This window comes from Chaetodon auriga, chromosome 18, assembly GCF_051107435.1.
Source record: "Chaetodon auriga isolate fChaAug3 chromosome 18, fChaAug3.hap1, whole genome shotgun sequence".
In the NCBI taxonomy this organism is placed as follows: domain Eukaryota; kingdom Metazoa; phylum Chordata; class Actinopteri; order Chaetodontiformes; family Chaetodontidae; genus Chaetodon; species Chaetodon auriga.
In genome coordinates, this window is record NC_135091.1 from 7,542,304 (window position 1) to 7,563,564 (window position 21,261).

The following is a 21,261-nucleotide window of genomic DNA, read 5'->3' on the forward strand; positions in this document are numbered from 1 at the left end:
AGTCTAATACAACAGCACTGCAACGAATGGTAATCATAAATGTTATGGTGTTCACAATTTGTTAAATCTGCTTTAGGTAGGTTTGATTCCACTACACGGTCATTTTGGAGGTGTGTTTGTAACACCAACCCTTATTTAAATGAAGGGGCTGGGTTATGCACCGCTTATGCTCTGAGCTAAAAGCTAACATCAGAATGCTGTCATGTTCACAGGTAGCTAATGTTTACCATGGCCGCCATCTTAGATTAGTGTGTTAGCATGCTACATGTGCTAATTAGTAGAACATGCTAAGTTTTTGAGGTTAATATTTTATTCCTTAGAAGTCTGATAATGATATATTGACCAATAATAGTTTTTAAAATGTAAACAGATAACAATGGGACATCTTCCTGGTGAAACATAGGTTGCTCTCTATGGTGCACACTCTTTGTAATGGAGATCTAAATTCCCTCAAACATATCTCTAGTTATGAGCTTTGCATTTATGCTGATATTGATATATCTATGATAAACTATCACTGGCCATTACATTGAGCTGTACTAAATGATGCTTAACACAACGCACAGCTGATACTTACCTGTATGTCATTTGTTCAGCAGGTATTTGCTCGTAAACCAAACTACGGGACAAATGTGAAGTTTTTCCTGCTGTTGCTGCTGGAGGAAAGGTCGAGGGATCACCAAAGATACCGCAGTTCATCCTGACCGGGGCGTGAAAGTCTACACTAAATTTCATGACAGTCCATCAATAGTTGGTGAGATATTTCCTTCAAAACCACAAATGTCAAATGTCACAAGAAGTCAGAGACTCACTATTCTTCAGCATAAATATCTGCTCACTGCAAGAGTACTACCACAAAAACACATAAAAACACCAGTATTGTACAAAAACATATTTATTATGACAGTATTAGTATATTATACAAATATGAGCACATGCCCACTGTATAAAAGTACAAAATCTTGATGTTTTTGATTGTTGTGGGCATCACAAATCATTTGACAGACCAAGATATTGTTGATTAACACTGCTGTGTATGTAGTCAGTTTAATCTATCCCTGCAGGCCTATGTTACAATGTTAAACACACCAAACACCTGTCTGTCAGCACTCCAACACCGTGCGGCTTTAAGAGATACTGAGAAGTGAGAAATGACTGCTCCTTAATTCCATAATATATGCAGCAGGTTTGTTGCAGGTTTGATGGTTCAAAAGTCAGAATGTTAAAGAATCCAATAGCAACTCACCAATAGAGAAAACAAGTGGAAAAATGTAAATTGTAATAAAGTGTGTGTAATAAAGCTTTAAAGTTAGTTTATTGTAACATTTGCACCTCATATAAAAGCCGCACCTTTCTTATTTCTTAGTGTGTAAATCCCTGATGAATTCTTTTAAAGATGTCTGAAAAATATTCAGTACCAGTTGCTCTTTTTTAACCTTGCAGGGCTTTGATAAAACTGACCATGTCAATCCATCTAAAAGCTAAACTGTATGTACATGTAAGAATACACTGGATGTAAATAGAAAACAGACTAAAAAAGAACTTCTGCTCGCCCTCTGACAGCCGGTCGAATGCTAACGCTCGGCTCTGAATGCAGTCCACATTGCAAATTGTTCAGCTGCCCTCAGATAGATAGAAAATGATAAGCGGAAGATAAGCGACATGAAGGTTCATTAGTTACAACATATCATGCGACTATCCCTGCCCATGTCAGAGCCTCGCTGCTGGCTTCACACAGTCGGACTCTGACTCCTTGCAGAAGGACTGGGCTCCAGTGAGGTGACATGAAGCAGCAGATCAGAGAGGGTTTCACTCCTCGCTGTGACCCCCGCCTCAGCAGACATACATATGGAATTATAAAAGAATGTATGAAGAAAAATACATGCTATACTAACATCTTTAAACATGCTTTTTATACATTTTTTTTTAGAATAAAAATGAAACAAAGAAAAAAGCTTATGGAGATAGGTGTGTCACTGTGTATCAGCAGTGAAGCTATGGAAGCTGGTAGAAATGATTGATTACATGTAATTGAGAAAATTCATCACAATTTTTGGTATATAAAAAAAATCCCTGAAAGTCTTTGTTCTCCTTTCAAATTTCTGAAGGTTTTTTCTCAGTGTAAATGAGATGAACCAGATTTTTTCTAGGATAAAATCCTGTACATTTTGGAGTCTCGGTTGTTTAAACCTTTCACTGCCCTTCCTAATTACAAATTAAAAATTAAAAAATGCTCCGTTGATATCTTTGCTCATGAAGCAGTTTCGAAATTGAACAAGCATCAATTTAATCGGGTAGTTTTTTTAAAAGGAAAAAATCACATTAATGTAACTGAAAAATTGACACCTGCAGACAAAGTGTAGCTGATTAATGATGCTTCTTCATTTCCAGCTCAGTGGACGGTGGGCAGATGTCTAAACCTCTGCTTTGTTCTTTGAGTGATCGGCGTGAGCCAAGCTCTCCTCGTTCTCCTCCTCCTCCTCAGGAACCTGGAAAACACACAATCCAAATTATTTGTCTGTAGCATAATGAAAGAGACCTAAATGAGACACAGGTGTACTTGATATGGACCTCGATTATTGGCTTATATTCTGAGTTTACCAGCAGAGGATAAAACAAAGAGCGTCAGAGAATTCCTTTCTATGAACAGAAGCCTGAAAAGTCTTGATTGTAATAATAAGAACCTTTTTTTTCCAGGATAGCGAAGGCATGGCCCACCCTGCTCTACTTCTCATTGGCTTACCCAGATATCCAAACCCTAACCAAACTCACTCCTCATGCCAAACCTAACCAACCAACCAATGAAGAGTACAAGCCAATCAGAGTTGAGTGATTCATGACTTTGCCATTCTGGGAAAAAAAATTAATATACTATAATAATATACCAAAGCCACTATTTTAATAACTTAAAAAAATATTGGGCTACGGCATGTATCACTTGTGACGCTCAGCAGTCAGAAACTGGACATAATATTTATGAGGAATGGGATTTCTCACCTCCCAGTAAATAGAGTCATCGAAGCAGTTCTGGTCTGGAGGCTGTCCCCATATCGGCAACCTCAGTATAAAACCTTGAACAAGAAAATGAATTGTTTGATCAGCCGCGTGTCGCTTTTTTGTCAGATCACGAGAAGCCTGGCTTGTCCGTTGACTGACAGCTCACGAATTTGACTGTCGTGTGTCGCATTTGTGATCTCAGTTTTCACCTCCACCCACCTGTGACAACACCTCCAAGCAAAGCGAACCCGAGGGACGAACCCAAGGCAGCAGCTTGCATCTCAGCTTTACCCCTGAAGAGAAGGAGGAGGAGGAGGAGGAGGAGGAGGAGGGAAGATGAAAATATGAGAACGTAAGACGTCACTGAAGCATAGAAATACTTCAAAGCTCCAGTACGTGTGTGTATATGTTTATATATTATTTGTATTTGTACAGTGAGATCTGCGGTGAGTAAAACAGCTCTTACTCTTTTTTCCCCAAAGCCACAGCTACAATACCAGCCAACCCGCCCAGGATGCCAGGCATGCCATGCAGATTGTGGACTCCGCAGGTATCCTGGATTCCCAGGTTAGATGCCAGGATGGGCTACAGAGAAGAAAAAGGACCTCTTGTTGTAACCAAAGGAGACTTTAAAAGGTGAAACATGCATTTTGATTTTATAAACTGGGCCTGCGCCTTCATGTCACCGACATACATAGAATTCAGTCTATATTTCTAATAATCTCTATATACAAGACATTTTTATAGTAAAGTATCAACTGATGATTATTTTTATTATTGGTCTCGTTTTGTCTGACCAACAGTCCAAAACCCAAAGACTCTCACAGAAAAGAAAGAAAGACCAGAAAATACTAACATTTGAGAAGCCGAAACAAGGCATTTTTAATTTTTGCTGACTTTGAACTCACACTTAAGTACTTGAAGCCCAGGGTAGAGATGATGCCAGCCACTAATCCAATCAGCATCGCCCCAAATGGCCCGATGTTCATGTCAGCACATGTTCCCACAGCGACACCACCAGCCAAGGTGGCATTCTGAATGTGCACCTGTAGTGTATACAAAAACAAGAGTACGGCTGAATTGGCTTAAAATTCTTCATAGTGTTATTGTGGATATTAAAGGAAAGTTATCTGACCATGTCCAGTTTTCCTCTGTGCTCCACGAGGCTGGAGATAGCGTAGGCAGAGAGCACACAGGCAGCCAGGGAGAGGTAGGTGTTGATCACTGCTGTGAGCTGAGTGAAGCCAGGGTCAGCGATGGCCGAGTTAAAACTGGGCCAGAACATCCACAGGAAGACAGTTCCTGTAGAAAAGAGTGATGAGGATATTTGTGTCAATGCATTTGAAAATCTGCAAGTTAAATACTTGTAGATTTAAGCTTTCATATGCTTTTGTTGATGCACAGATGAGGTCACTATCACTTAATCACTGTACATGCTGCAAGGGTGTTTATGTCCACTAGGTGGCACAAGTCATACACATTTAGGAGGCCAGAGATGAGGCAGTGAAGGCAAGTTACAGCCAAATAAAACACAGAGCTGTATAATTGCTAATATATTAGATTAGGTTAAAGTGTGACTGGCTCTTACCAATCATAGCGAACATATCTGAGTGATAAACAGATCCTTCATTCTCATGACCGTTTCTTAAACCTGGTCGGTAAAGTATCCGAGCCACTGCCAGGCCAAAGTAGGCTCCAAAAGCATGGATGATCATGGATGCTCCAACATCATTAGCCTGTGAAAGAAAAGGTGATACAGGCCTGTAACAGTACGTTTTTTTTTTTTTTTTTTTAAAAAGTGTAATCACAGTGAGTGCTCATGGAGTTCATCAACACATGCAGCTGTTATTGTGTGCTTACTTTGAAGTAAGTGACCACGATATGTTCATTGATGGAAAAGATGCTAATCTCCAGTATGGTCATAATGAGGAGCTGCAGAGGGCTGGTTTTACCCAGGACGGCCCCGAAGGAGATCAGGACTGTAGCTGTGCTGAAGTCTGCGTTGATTATTCTGCAGGATATGTAGGAAAACAGAAATTATAGTATGATCAGGAGAGGAGGCGAAACACAAAAAGCAGCACAGCTCATCATGTGTCAGACTCACTTTGATCTTTGGTTTAATGACCAGCGATAAAGTTGACGTGTGTTTAACGGCAGAAATGTTAACTGGGTGGACACTGATAACCAACTTGTGCAGAAAAGACATACGTACTTGAAAATGTTGATTTTGATCACGCCATCATCCATGTGCCAGACGCCCTGCATGAAGAGGCCCCACTGCAGGCCGAAGGCAGCCAGGAGCAAGTTGACGCCCACGCTGCTGAACCCGTATCTCTTCAGGAAGGTCATCAGGAACCCGAAGCCGATGAAGATCATGACGTGGACATCCTGAAACACTGGAGCAATGAGGAGGGAGGTCAGTTCTGCTGCTGCTTCAATGACAGAGCCTTGCTTTGTTGGGAGAGTTTAGCCTCAGCTAAATGTGGACATGAAATTGAATCAGATGAAACACTTAATGGTGCTCTGCCTTCAATTAGAACTGAGCTCTTTGCTACGACTTTGCTGTTCATGGTGGTATTCTTTTGACTTTGTAGTTGAAATGATTTATGGAGCAGATTCTTGACTTCACACGAGTCATTTCCACAGGGGCCGTACTGTCAGCCGTGACCTGTTAGCTGTTAAAGCAATTCAATCACACTGTGAATGGGATTCCAGGAAAATGCTGCTGCTCCCTTTGAGTTGGTGGCTTTGCGCTGTTTCTATTAAGTGCTTATGATCTTAATAAGTTTAAACTTATGAGCCTCGGGGGAGGGGACGTTAAGCACACCTTTATTAGTCTTAACTGAAATTCCTGGGAGGGGGCTTTATTGACACAAGGCGGTGATACAGAGTACAAGTAGAAAACATTTTTACAAAAAGTTACCAACCCATGCCTGCTTTCCTCAAGACCCCCTTCATTATCAGAGAGAAACCAGAAGGATTGAAACAAGAGCAGATATGCACAGCAGGAACTGGTAAATAACATATAGAAGATTGCAACCAACTGAATACCCCTGGCCTCACCCTCTATGGTGGCTCTGGAGTGCTCTCTGGAGCCAGTGTTTGGTTTGTCTGTTCTGGGCTAGTGTAGAAATATGGTGGAAGAGGACCTGCTCCTTCTGTAGATATAAAGAGCTCATTCTAAGGTAACAACAACACAGCGATTCTTATTTTCAGGTGATTTTACACCAAAGAAAAGTGAATATTATATCCCATTTCTGCCAGTCAATCCCCCTAAATTCTACACCCTAAAGTGGAGATGCTCTATAAATCAGGGTTCATGCCAGTTGATTTTGGGGGAGGTTTGAGTATAACTTGGCACTCCCCCCATAAATCATCATCATCATGACAGGAAGTGGGACTCCTGTTTCCTTAAAGCCTTTAAGCTTGATATGATGAGCCCCTCATCTGGAAAACACATCTGGGTGGAGGTGTCCGCAGACTGAGAAACAATGCGCTTCATTTCCTCCGTCTGTAATGAGCATCAACGTAGCCACTATTGTCTAGACAGGACACTCTTATTTTGGTCTTTGAAAAGGCAGGCATGTACTGCCGCTCTGCAGTCATAAAGGAGCACTGACATTTTGTGAAACGTTGATGAGAGTTAGATAAGATCTGCACCACTCTGATGTTTGAAGCTACCACCAACAGATGGTTAGCGAAGCGCAAAGATTACAAACAGCTAGCTTTGCTCTGACTGAAGGTAAAAAAGAAAGTGCTAACATGCTGTATATGCACATCATTTTGATTAATTCCTGGAGTTTCCTAGTCACCATGAGGTTGCCAAGAAACCAGCAGGGACTACATGAACAGCCAAGTAACCTGCACAACATGTCGTTTTTACACTTCAGTTTTTGTAAGGATTAAGCAAACGAGATATAATGTCTTAATTAGTGAGCTTTCATGGTTGTGGAGAACAGATTTTGTCAGCCGAGGGCGAGCCAGGGTGGCGTTTTCCCCCTGATTCCAGTCTTTGCTAAGCTAACCAGCTGCTACCTGTAGCTTTTTTATTTACTGTAAAGATAAAGCACACATGCTAAATTTTACCTTATGAAGCATGGAACTGCTGTGCAATGTTTTATTGAGTTTCTATAGATGCTCAAAGAACTGTATATTTGAAGAGATTTCATAAGCTGCTTTGATCATTGACAGATCTGCTAAATTTGTGTTGATGGTCATCTTGAAAAATCCTGACGTGTCCCTATAATGCTGCATCACTTGCGGTGAGCATTTTCCACACCGAGCCCTGATATCAGCAGCAGCGAGTCCAGGTGTAAATATCTGATTTGGCTCACATGGAGCTGTTTTTGTAGAGAACCTGTTGGCCCCTCAGCTTGCACTTTGACCCCCCTCCCATTCACAGCTGGGTGATTCAGACCTGCTTTCCTAGTAGTTGGGGCTTTTCGTGAGCACTAGTTTGAGGATGGGGAGGAGGTAAAGTTGGAAAGCTGCCACAGTGACTGGCACCACGCCCAGATGTTAGGTAATCTTCAGGAGAACTGGATGAGCCAAGACACGAGAGGGAATCCCCTCAGGACCTGCTGCGGTGCAGGAGTGATGCAACCAGTGCAAAAAGATAAATTATTATTATTATATTGTCATTTTGTAAAATGCTGGAGCAGCAAACGTCCACGCCTTTGATGTTTTCATTCTGAAAATCAACTTCTCATTAAGAAAAAATACTTTCCAAGAGTCTTAGGCTGTGCAATCTTTCTTCATACCATGCAGCCAGAATTTGTTTCTGTCACTGACATAATTTTAGAATGGAACTGATTTCCTCCATGATGATAAAGCTGTGATAACTTTTGCTCGGCCCGGTCCACATTTCTCTGCTATTTGTCTTCCTTTGAACCTATAATTACAGATGTCTGGCATGCGTTGGATAGCAGTTCTCTCTGCGTGCAACCGCAAGACCTCACATTATGCAATCGTATTTTAAATGGTCATGGCTCATAGAGCTCATTCAGCATGAAAAAATACTTAACTGAGCCTGCTGTGCTAAAGGCTAGTTTGATGGATTTGCAGATATGTCCCTTAACATCTCATGAGGACAATTTTTTGATTGTGGGCATGTGTGGGTAAATCTCTCTTTTTGTGGGGAAAACCATATCAAATGCAAGTTATTATTCCAAGCAGACTATTTTTATGTCTTAACACACGTGTGGAGAAGCTCTTTACATTTGAACAGATAAAAAAAAAATGATAAGAAGAAACCAAAAGAATGAGCTATTCTGAAGTTGACTATACTTTTAGAGAGTATTTCTGACAAAAACATCCCATCTGAAGTGAAAGACATGCTCAGCCTCAATGCAGACCATTGAGCTAATCTCACTGGGCCACACCTGCCCCACCCAGTCGTGATCAGACGTTCATACAGTAACGTGTAAACGGCGGTTTATAGTTGCAGTTTTCTTCATGCAGATAAGTGGTCCAGATGCAAAGACACCCCTCAACTGTAAACACTGCTGCATGCTCACTACCTACCAAACAAAATCACTAATGCCTTTAAATGCTGCACAAAATTCTGACTTCATTTGTCTCTGCTGCATCTACCATCGGTCTTCAGTCTTTTTGTTGTTCATGTGTTTGAGACATGAATTGAAATCACATGTGACCTCCACTGTCTGAGACCTGACACTGTTCCCTGCAGGATCCTCTCGACTCAGCATGTGTATGAATAGACTTTGTGACGGGTGAGAATGCGACCCTGTGACTCCTCTTATTGCATTCAGCAGACCTGCTCTGGAAACAGCCTCTGAATTCTTCTATTTTTGTTCACAAGTAATTAGAAAATTAGACCCCTTAAAACGGATTTCACATTATTCCAACGAAGAAAGGCGACTTTTGTCAGTTCACTCGACACTTCAGAGTTCAAGACCAGAGAACCAAAGCTTGGATTTATGGAAGATTTGTTGATTTATTTCTTGTTAAAATCGACATAACTTTAATTTCAGCATTTTGCCAAACACCTCTAAATCATATTTTGCCATATCCTACTGAGTCAGCAGTTAGGTGTCACATAGCTTTGATTGATATTTGAAGGGTGAATTTCACCAGTTAACAAGAATATTAACCTCAAAGCTGCAGCAAAGGTAATGTGTCAAAAGAATTTGCTAAAAATGTCATGATCCATCATTTTTAAACCTCTTCAATAATAGTCTAGCGAGCAAACATTGAGGCATCCAGTAGCAGAGCATCCCTCAGCGAGCAGCCACAGGTTGACTTACTGGGGTAGAGCTCCATGGGCGCTGCTGCATGCTCAGTGTCATTGGAGTGCGTGTCGTGCCCGTGCTCGTGACCCTTCCCGTCATCATAGGCCGTGTACACAGCAAACAGGATGATGGTGATAATCTCCAAAGTCAAGGCCACGATGGGGAACTTCAGCCTCATGTTGGTGGCGTACGCAGGCATCCTGAATCCAACTCTGGTTATCTCTCACAGCCTGAAACACACACACAAACTCACTAACGCTGCCTGTCTGTCCTTCCTTATCTGTCTTTTTTAGGGGTTGTGCCGTGTGAAGGGAGGGAAGAAAGTGGTGTCTGGTTTTAAACTGATGCAGGTTTCATGGTGACCAATGACAGGGCAGAAGACTGGGGCCTGGGTGGTTAACACCCCCCTCGTGCACTTTGCTCACGGGGATGGGTTTCCTCTCTGGATGTCGGAGGGGACAAAGCAAAACACAAACATAATGACATTCAGCCAGTGAGCGGACATTGGAGAAATACTTAATGACTGCTCCTTCCCACTCATTTTTCACTGTCGGTCATGTTTGTTGACTTACATGTTCAGACTGATGCATTTCTTTCATGTCTTGCATGAGAGGAAGACAATTCTTGAAATGTTTCTGCAAAGAGATGCTGCTATTTAGAACTGCAGTTTGCTCAAGAAAATATAAGGTAGCTTTGATACAATTATCAGGTTCCTCTTTTATCCCCTCTGCTGAACACCGTTCCTCTTTCGTAGTGCACATGAGCTTTGATACTGTTCCCTTTATATTAAACGATTGTGCAGCTTTTTCACTGATGCATCTGACAACAACTAGACCACCTTAGACAACGACAACAACCAAAGCAATCACATGGCAAAATCCAAATATATAGAAATATTATAAATGTGTTTGGCAGCAATTGTAACTCCTCCTGTGGACACTCATACATGGATAATGAATGATGAAGTTAGAGCTGTTGACAAATACTGTACATTGATAAACATTTAAAAATGTCCATATAATTTTGCACAAATATATTATAATGTGTTATAAATCATTTGTTGGACTTATTAATTTAACGTCGTCTAACCTGATAGTGCTAACGAGCAGCATGCTGTAGATACAGTGGCATGCGAAGGTTTGGGTTTTCTTGGTCTGTGAATAGCTAAGCGAGTAAAAGAAGACCTGATTTTCGTGAAAATTGTGAAGTCATGAAGTTAATGACCAATTTCTTTAATGTTTCTTTTTTATTTCCATCTTTACAGTTTCAAAATAATAAAAAAGGCAACGGATATGAAGCAAAGGTTTGGACACCTTGCATGAGCAGTCCAACTTTGGCACGGCTGTTAAAGGCTTCGTGTAGCCAGCTAAGAGTATTTCAATTCCTGGGCAAAATGGGATTGCTCATTTTTCTTGCAAAAGGCTTCTAGTTGTGTGAGATTCTTGGGCTGTCTTGCATGCACTGCTCTTTTGAGGTCTGTGTTAAGGTCAGGGAACTCAGGGTCATGTCAGGGAACTCAGGGCCATGGCAAAACCTTCATCTTGTGCCTCTTGAGGTAGTCCATTGTGGATTTGGTGTGTTTAGGATCATTATCCTGTTGTAGAAACCACCCTCTGTTCATTTTTTTTTTTTTACAGGTGGTGTGATGTTTGCTTCCAGACTTGATATTTAATTGAATCCATTCTCCCCTCTACCAGTGAAACGTTCCCGTACCACTGGCTGCAACATAAACCCAAAGCATGATTGATCCGCCCCCATGCTTGACAGCTGAAGAGGTGTTCTTTTCATGAAACTCTGCACCCTTTTTTCTCCAAACGCGCCTTTATTCATAGCAGCCAAAAAGTTCTATTTTAACTTCATCAGTGCACAGGACTTCTTCCCAAAATGCATCAGGCTTGTTTAGATGTTCCTTTTCAAATTTCTGATGCAGAGTTTTGAGGTGAGGATGCAGGAAAAGTTTTTCTTCTGATGACTGTTCGTGAAGATCGTATCAGTGAGGTGCTGCTGCACAGGAGAACAGTGCGCCACCACTGCAGAGTCTGCTCAACCTTCCTGAAGGTCTTTTGCCGTCAAATGGGGGACTTGATTTGACTTTCTAGCAATCCAATGAGCAGTTCTCTCTGCAAGCTTTCAGATCTCACCTTGACCTCTACTGTTCCTGTTAACTGCCATTGCTTAATTACATTACAGCTAGTGTCTTCCACTCACTTCAATATACAGTAAAGCAGCTGGATAGTAACAGCATGAAGGAATGCAACTGTGATACATTGTTGAATACATTTTAAATACATAAAAAATATTACTTTGACAAATGCTGCACATTGTCTTTCTGCCCATGACCCACCCATGACCCCCTACAGACAGTGTTAATAAAAGTGATCAGGTTACTTCATAGTTCAAGTCCTTTACGATCAACTGTCACATACATACAGTGCATGCCTGTGCTTCCTTTCCCACTGGAAACCATCCAAGCTGACTCCTCTGATTGGCCTGCAGGTTCTGATCAACTAAGTGGCTCCCACAGTGAGTGTGGTGATAATCTGAGGCCTCTCACCAAATTACCTCAGGCCAGAGGTCCTTCATTATGGGCCAAGAGCTTTATGAATGAGCAGAGTAGTTAATCACTGCCAGCAACACATCTCTGTTTGTCTTGGAGCTGAGCACAGCGAGGGTTTTCCCAGACCCTTTGGGAAATTACTTCCAAATGTTGACAGATATCAGAAGGTTTGCAGCACTGCTCGAACTAATCCACTCGCACTGACTCATTATTCCATCATTTTGCACTGCTGTTAGTTTTACTCTAGTATTTGGCACACAGTGGAGGCTTTTTCAGTGGGTGGAGTCATGCTTTTTTTTTTCCACAGACAAGTGAGCTAACTGGTGAACTTGAACAGCACGGGAGGATTTGTGGTCCAACTGCCACAGTCATTCATTCATGACGGTCACAGATACTCCCTCATTTTAGCTTTCTCTTCTTTTAGCTCTTGTGTCTTTTATCGATTTTCAGTCTCTGGACTGTAAAACAAACTGTGGCTGTTTGACTCTGCTCAAATTATTTTTGCCTCCAGAGAAACTTTGACCCTGAGAAATGTTTGTATAACGATGAAACTCCAATCTGCAATTATTTAAGCTATTATTATGTCCATAGGTTTCTAGAGGATCAACTTTTCTCCACTCAACTGTAATCTGTCAGCATTTTGACAGCAAGCATGAGAACTGTTTGCACAGTCAGGACTGTTCAGTAACAATCAACGCTCTGAGTCTCAAATTTCACAGCATCCCAGAGGAACCAGTGCTCTGAGGTTGTTGTTTTTGTCAACATTTCTTCTCTAACCTTGAATGCACACAATTCAGTGACTTGAATCCAATAGACGGATGGTGGCAACATGCTATAATCCCCTGACTGTCACTAGTAAGCAAGATTTTCTGCAGAGATGGAAAACAAGTTTAGGAGAGTACATCCATTTGCTTTCTTTCCCACAATAAGATGAGAAGATTGATAAGACTCATGCATGTGCCTTGAGTATAGCTAGAGTCAGGACACAGTGATTGACACAAAGGGCAGAGAAAAAGAAAAACAGGTCTGATTAGCACTAGCGCTATATTTCGGGCTGCTAGAGTAGTCAGTGGTTTAGCTACAGCCAGCTGCAGTTATTGAGGAGCTAGCCATGCAAATACAAATGCTTGCTTTGTTTGGCTTTTTGTTTGTTTCCTTCTGTTGGTGCTGTGCACACAGGAAAGTAGTTGTAGTTTAGGCAACTGGAGATCCAGTGATGATGTAATGAGTCAAATTCTGGCTCAGTTTCCATTTTCTAATAAGCTCCGTCAGTGTCATAGGGAATAATTTGGCACTTTCGTCAAACTGTTACTGCTGCTGGATATAAATGTGTGGGCTTGTTTAGGCTCTCAGAATCTGAAAACTGTTTCAACATTAAAGCAACAAAACAGAGAAAAAAAAAACAGCTCAGTTAAACAGCTAATTCCTTTATCAGCTCGAATCCCTTTTAATCTAGCCTCCCTGTGAACTTCACATTCCAGGAAAACCATTATGTGATTTATCTCCACTCACTCACAACCACACCGTAAAGCACAGATTTGTGGAAAATAAACAAGCCATCAGGCCTAAATGTGCTCCATCCTTTGTCTCTGACCTCCACGTGCCGTTACGCAACATATATGACTACACAGACCTCTGTACTGCTTTGAAACCAGACTGACTGTACAGTTGATCCTGCGTTCACTTGGTCTCGTTGTAACTGCAAGACGACTCTGTGAGTGTGAGGGATCAAAGAGTGAAGGAGCTGGATGATAGATGGCTGCTTTAGTTCGCTCCGGTTGTCTGTGTCAGGACATTCCTGGACAGCCCCTGGTCGATCACATGTAAAGGTCAAACTGAGGTTCGGAGATTCAGTGCCTCACATGCACTTCCGGTAATTCCTTTTTGATGAAACTGGAAAACATTGACTATTATCTGAGCAAGAAAAGCAGGTACAGATTTGTGTAAAAGTCGGGAAGAGTTTAACCTGAAAGTTGCCATCAATTTAATCGTTTTTCTCCTGATATTCACTCAGTGTTTTGACTCTTGTGTGGGGGGACACCACTGTGCAGCTGATATGTTTGTATGGACATTCCTCTGAGTGATTTGTTCAGCTCTTTCTCATGCAAAGGTCAGCTCCACATGCGTCGTTGTTAGGTGCCCCAAACTGAAGTGTTGTCTTATCGCTTGTAATAAGGACTAGTACGCTCTTCGGAGGAGTCCTCCTTTCACACTGCATCATGCAGACCTCTGCACTCGTGTGAAGCTGCGTACATGCCTCTTGTTGGACACTCAGGGGATCAACGCCACATTCCTCAGTTTGGAGGATTCCTTCATATGGAGATATGTATGTGGCTGATTGGAAACAGGCCAGTTGGTGTGATAGACAAAACCCAGGTCCCTTCTCCTCATTAATCAGAACTGTATAGCAGTTTTGTCGGGTGAGGTAACTAAGTAACATCACATACAGCTCTCTACGTAACTGTGCGTGAGCTCTGCAGAGGTCTGCATGAGCAATGTATTTTCTAATCCAGCCGGATTTATGAGGCCTGATAAACAAATGGAGGAGAATTCCTCCAGTGAAGGTTGACCTTGCCTCGCAGTGAGGCCATAGAGATACTTTGAAGTCCTCTGTGAAACCAGTGCATCCATTGGGGAATTTTTGTTGTACCGTTTTTTCTTTCACTCTGTTGCAAGTTCAGAGCGATGCTGCAGTTTTGTCGTGCCTGTAGAGTTCAGAATGCCAGAAGCTGGAAGTTAAAAATACTACATGTATGATTAAGACGTACCATGTATCTGCAGAAGTAACCAGGGTCTGTGGAGGTGTGGGCGTGAGTTTGCAGGCAAATTGGTTAGACAAACTAACTAAATATCCACTGATGGTCAAATATTTAATGTTTTAAAGCTTTTGATAATAAGAGAACTGCGCTAATATATCTTCCTGGATCATATGGCCAAATACACCAATGTGTACAGGACAAACAATGTTACACTATCATCTATGTAATTTAACAGATTACCACTGTCAGGTGTTCAAACAATTTAAAGCTGCTTTTAGAGAGACTTCTGTACGGTTTAATTTTCACAGCAGGCTCATGATTATTATCACTTAAAAGTTCACATCCATTGGGAACCCCCAGGAATCAGGCACCAACATTGTGTCGACTTGACACATTTTCTGGTGCTATTGAATCTTTAACAGTGACAAGAGTGTGGAAATAGTTGGGAACATTGTGGTATGCAATGTAGAATGAAATTAAACCTGTAACACTGTAGAAACACACACTAAATGAGACTTTTTCATGTATCTGTTCCCCCAGTGCATGCTGGGAAGGTACCAGACACACCTACCTCATGTAGCTGCAGTCACATGATCACCACTTAGCCAGCCATATCAGTGCTGATCATGGCTTCCACTGGCTTCTCGTTTAGACTTTATTCTTCAAATTAAAAGTGCACTTTTGTTCAGGACGGTTTCATCCAAGATTAACAAATAAATCCAAATTAGCAGAATTATTTTGGCCTGATGACGGACAGGTCTTTGATCAATGACTTTTCTCAGAAAGACGGAAACATAATCATGTTTAGAACACGAGTTGTCTTTTTTTTTTTTACATCCCTCTGTGACATGGTTGAAATGCTGTCTGCATGTCACCACAGAGGTCAGAGAGCAGATGGAGGTTCAGCGTTTTACTCAAGGACGCTTTGACAGGTGTGAACCTGTCAGCTCTCCCTGGGATCAGACAGACATTCTAGATATGGCAGCTATGAAACAGCATGTGTCCCCATTGTCATGAGTCACAGTGTCTTACAGATTGTACAGTAAATACCGTTCTACTCTCCAGCATTTCACCTGTGAAGTGAACAAGGAATTTCTTGGAAAATGAATACATATGCTGGTATTAGATATGTATGGGGTTGTCTTCACATGTGTGGTGCATATTTCAAATGTCCAGCTGTAGAAGTCTTGTCTTCTTCGAACTAGCAGGTGTTGAAAGTCTGTTGGAGACAAATGTAAAGAGTTCATATTCCCAGATAACTTGTGCTGCTTAGTTTCTTCGAAAAGGTCTTTTTTTGTTTTGTGTTTTTGCCTTACGCGTCTTTATTGCTTAAGCCTGTTCTAAAGTGACAGCAGGAGCAGGGTCAGTATGCTTGGGTCAAAGAAGTAGCCGACTTCAGACGCTCAGTGGGTGACTGTTGTTGAAGCTAAAGATGAGAGGCAGGGCGGTGAGGAGAAAGGATTGTCTTATTTCAGAAGAGACCAGAAGACCCACACTAAAGAAAATGCATGAGTTGTGTGCACTAGAGATGCTGTGATTTATCTCCTTTGAATTTTTTTATTTACTCTGAAAATTCTGTGTAAACTTAGTTATCAGATCTGTCAATGGGATGATCTTTTCCCACTTATCTACAAAGAGAAGTATTTGAGGCAGTTGCTATCATTCACTTGCTGTTTTGTAGTATGTATTGAACTGTGTCCCCTTGACATTTTCACATTTTAAAGAACAAAACAAGTTAAAAGCTTTGATTTTGCTGTTCTTAGAGTTTCATACAGCACTTAAACTGTTTTCTTTCTGAGGGTGGCTGAAGGGGAAAAGCCAAAGCTTGACTAAAATCAAAAGGGTTTACCTCCCATGGTGCAAAAATCTTTAAATTTGATTATGAGATATCTTATGCAAATGTGGCATCTTAGAAGGAAAGCAGAAAAGAAATGTGAATGGTTAGTTTCATGTCGATCTGCTGTTAGATTTTGATAGTACCTATATGTAATGATGATGCTAGAAGAAGCATGAATGGAGGGAAATCTTGACTTGGGATGGTCACCAAAATGATTAGGGTTCATCAAATGTGATAAAGAGCCTGAATGGCAATTTTATTTCATAGCCATCAGTTCACTTGAAATACTGAACAAATCAGAGTGTTGGGAGCGATTCAGAGGTTTGGAACCATCCTCTCAGGACCATGAATATTAATGTATTAGCAATCTGGCCTTTGCTTGTTGAGAAATCTCTGAACCACAGTGACAAACGTTGCCTTCCTCACATTTAATCCCCAACACCGCTGATGCACCATGGTGGTGTGAACTGGAAAGCAGAGGATGATAGCGCATAAACACTCCTCCTTTCCATCCCCGGGCTGCAGCCTCACCACACCCCCCTGAACGTACCCCACCCCTCGTTTCCTGTGGCTGGGGCTGAGGGGAACAGTTGCACACCCTGATAAGCCCGCTCGGAGGGAAGCCTGTGCAGGCGGCTAATCAGCATGTTAGATGCTAGCAATCAAGAACAATCGCAAGCTCTCATCGTGTTTATGTTGCGGTGGCCCTTCATGCTATTCAAGTGAAGGGCAATTACATCTCATAGCGTTTGACATCACAGGGTTACGAGAGCACATATCTGATAGGTTTCAGGTGAGATGGAAAGGAATTATAGCAACAAGTAGAGGCCAAAATCGAGACCTTTAAGCCTTGAATGAATTGTCAGACAAGGTTCAGTGAGAGAAATACCTTTCTGTCAGTCAAACATGGCATCTTCATTACATGAGCATTCCCTCATGCACCTGTGTACTAAAAAGGCTTCGCACTCGACTGCAGATGCTGATAGGCAGCGCTGCTTGAGGACGGCTGAGAGCGACTGAATGCTTAACAGGTGTGTGCGGAGGGTTAAACGGCGTGCCTATCGTGTTACCGTGGGATGTGCAGCAGGCATCAGTCAAAGCTGAGTGCAGACAGAGGAGCGTGAGTACAGTACGAACGCTGTGGGACCAAGACCACATGTGCAAAACGTGATACAGAGAAATTGCAGTTATGTGTTTTTTCCGTGACAGCAGGCCGATGTACAGTAACTGAACCTCTGAACCCCGTTCATGCTTTCAAAGGGGGTCTGGTTGTTACTAGTTTAAATCCTGAGTTAAGCTCTCAGCAGAAGGTTTGCTTGTAAGTGTGGAAATATAATGAATTCAGTTAACAATGCACCTCATTTTGGGTGTTTAGAAAAGATTTAGAGAGAAAAGATTCACTGAAGGTTTCCTGTGCATGTTTGGCTCCATGAAGACCTATGATGTCTACGAATACATTACAACCCATGCTCACTGTTTACAGCTACAGTATGCCATCTGTTTGGGGAGGGGGAGGGGTCAGTTTGGTTACTTAGCAGCGCCGTGGGACTCCTTCTATTTGCTCACGCACACAGATAAATCTTTGCTTTACTTTCTAGTTTCCTCAATTACAAAGATAACACAAGCATGTTGTAGTCCCAGGCCGCTGCAAGTATGAATTGAATGATAGCGCTCTGTGAAATTGTAATTCTGACATTTGTTCTGGTGGAGAAAGAGGCAGAAAGAGCTCGAATTGATCACGTAATGTCACTGCGACGCCGCATTTTCCTTCTCCGTGTTGCATGTCGAGCTTGTATGCATCGCAGAGTAATAGCATGAGTGGAGATGCGTTAAAGCGTTACACCGCTGTTTTTCTTTGCTTTTAACTTTGTCCTTGCACTTTTAAATCCACCCAGCCTGTAAGGAATTGCTGTCATATTATTTTTGGATGGAGGCCTTTGATAGCCAGTGCTGCAGCTTCCTCTGTAGTACATCCTGATGTCACGCTGCTTGTCAACACGGAGCCTCCCTGCAGTGATGTTGTAATTGCTTTATCTAGCGCAGGCTTCTTTAAATGACGCCTAATTGAGGGCCCTTCACCACACCCTTTCCTCATGTGGCTCCACGCGGTAATCAACCTGCCACGTTATCACCACATCTTAATAAAAACTAAAATGATTGGGCCACAACCCAGGACTTCCCATAGAAATAGGAAAACGAGGCGGGGGGAGGTAAAAAGAAAACCAAAAACAACATCCTGACTCAAATGACATGAGGAGTGGGCTCTCACTGCACAGGATGTAGGGAGATTGGTGGATGGAGGCATGTCAGAGAAGAAGAAAAGGGAGGAAGAAGAGAAAATGACTTGTCACGCAAACGACACAGCAGACCACACAGCTGGGAGGAGCTTTGTGTATATGATATAATTAATGAGTCCTGTTAAATGTAAAGAATTTAAACATTTACATACTGAAAAACCGGCCCGGCATCCAGTAGAAATAAACAACAGTCATGCAAGTTTCAGCGGAAAGAAAATCCCTCTTGAAAGTGTTGATTTAAAGCGATTTACTGATGATATCAAAGAATTTCCAGCAGCCACATGAAGCAGAACATGTGTTGAATGGTGTCTTTTGTATGATGATCCAGCTGTTTAAATGTTTCTCCACATGTTAGTCATTGTAGGAAGCATGTTAATTACATAAGGGCTACACAGTACAGTCCATTTACTGTATATGGGAGACCATCAGTTTGTTCTTGACATTTTTCTCGTGACTGTTTAACACCTAAAGCCAAATCAGTGATAGAAACACCATCAATTTGGAAAGAAATGGTTAACTTCAAATGTAACAGGCCGTGTTTGGGTTGTATAAACAGCTTGATGTGATAATATTTGCAGTTTTCTAAGAAGGTATGTGTTTGTATATGTGTGCATGCATGCAGTGTTGGTTTAAGTTCACTTTAAAGGTCACAGGGAGACACGTTGAAACTCGTACCTTTGCACTTTTTGGAGTATTTTATCAAAGATGCACCAGAACTGGCCAGAATCTGCAAGAGACAGACATTCTGTAGTAATATGGGTGAACCAGCCCTTTTAAATCACATCCATTCATTCAGAACAATGAAGATACTTCACACGCCTGCTGTAAGATAAGTAGTAACAGCTGGAGTTGGTTAAGACAGACCCATAATTTAGACTATTATCATGACTCTTCATAACAGCTTGTTTATCGAGCTTCATGCTCCCTGTTGTTTGTGACTGTAAAGCATTCGGTGGTGAGCAGAAACCGTTTGATTGTGCAACTATTTACATAATTACCGGCTGTGAATTTCGCTCCAACTCAGTCGTTTATATCCCCTATGAAAGTTTGGCCTGTCACACTGAAAATATGTACCGTCTCCCTCAGCCAGACGCAGAAGTAGAAAATAATACAAAACATATGAATTTATAGGTGCAAATGCATTTTCTCATTTGGATCTGATGGCAACTGTGACACGATGCTCATTAGAATAATGAAGTAGCGATGAATGAATCTGTCACTTTTAATGCTGTTGTAGCTCCATGCAGGTTGCATAACAACATCTGCAGCATCATACAATGTAATATGGGGTTTAGCAACAGTTAAAAACAAACTGTGACGATGTGCATCATATACTCCACCCGAGGTCTGAAGTTCACACTCTTACAACGCTGAGTGGAATTTTATGTGTGACTACATTAAAACAGAGTGCACTACATAAACTACGATGTGGAGATGATTGTTACTACATACTTATACATACTATCTAACTGTCAGTTATTAGCATGCTAACATTTAGCCTGAGGAGTAAAATTGGTGAATAGGTTTTAGAAGAATGACGTCAGCTGAGAAGACTTTAAATTACATTTGCTAACAACATAAGCTAAATATTGTCAGTTAGATTAGATTAATCAGATATTTCCGCTCAGAGTTCTACGTGAATGCAAATATGCATGAAGTCGTACCCACATTCAAAAGATTGGTGGTTCATTAGAAATGTTATTTTTGAAGGTTATATTACAGCTCTTGGTGCTGCAATCGCTTATGATTGGACAGCACAGCAGATGTTGCTTAAGAAGTGATTTATAGATCACTAAAACCTTTGTTATATAAGACATTCCCTAAGTTTAACTTGTGCAGCCCAGTGTAGTAAATCACTCGTTTGGAGTTAGCTGGTACTTACTAAGACTTTACACTCAAACTTAGCGAAGGATTCACAAAAAGCAGGTGGAGCCCAGTCCTGAACTTCTTTACATTTGGACTTGACCTTTCAAACTATCTTCTGTCACGTCACACTGCTGCTGTGGCAGGAATGCTTCTGCTGCGCCTGAAATAATGAACCGTGAGTGATTGACCCTTGCATGACCAAGCCATTCCTGAGTGAAGCTTATGGATTTGGTCCCTGCATCTGTCTGACACCGGCTAATGGCAAACAGATTTACCAGGATGAGAAAAGGGAATGCTCTCCTCGTCTTCTGGGTAAATGTCAGACCAGGCAAACGTCTGTGTCAGATTACTGTGGCAGCAGCGATAAGCAGATGTAAAGACCCGTGGGGCTTATTTATTATTGAGGCCAAGAGTGAAAAAATAGCCCGAGAACGACAGTGAGAACAGCACTCTGGAGAAAATAATGCGCTCTCATGCAGTGTTTGTCAGGGCGTTAGGCCTCTCCTGTGTGATAATATACCGGGATGGACCAGTTCATGCACTTTTTCCCACACATCCATTTTTCAGAATTTCATACAGAAATATATTTCAGGAAATATACAATATGAATGTTGACAGGGAAGTTTGCATAATTGCAGAAGTGTAGTTGATTCCGAGCACAGTCAGATGTAGTTTCCTTGAAGCTGCATATATTGCA

At 41.6% G+C, this 21,261-nt stretch overlaps 1 protein-coding gene across 1 annotated transcript; it reads right to left on the reverse strand.

Annotated features, from left to right (window-relative positions):
- Positions 1-877: 877 nt before the first annotated feature.
- rhag (Rh associated glycoprotein) lies at positions 878-9,555 on the reverse strand. The gene is made up of 10 exons (XM_076756569.1): positions 9,264-9,555; positions 5,210-5,393; positions 4,858-5,008; positions 4,586-4,733; positions 4,133-4,299; positions 3,906-4,043; positions 3,464-3,582; positions 3,217-3,290; positions 2,998-3,071; positions 878-2,489 (listed from the first exon to the last, which is right to left on the reverse strand). Exons 1-10 carry the CDS (start codon positions 9,445-9,447, stop codon positions 2,415-2,417), a joined length of 1,314 nt encoding a protein of 437 aa, XP_076612684.1. The 5' UTR covers positions 9,448-9,555; the 3' UTR covers positions 878-2,414.
- Between the last annotated feature and the right edge of the window lie 11,706 nt (positions 9,556-21,261).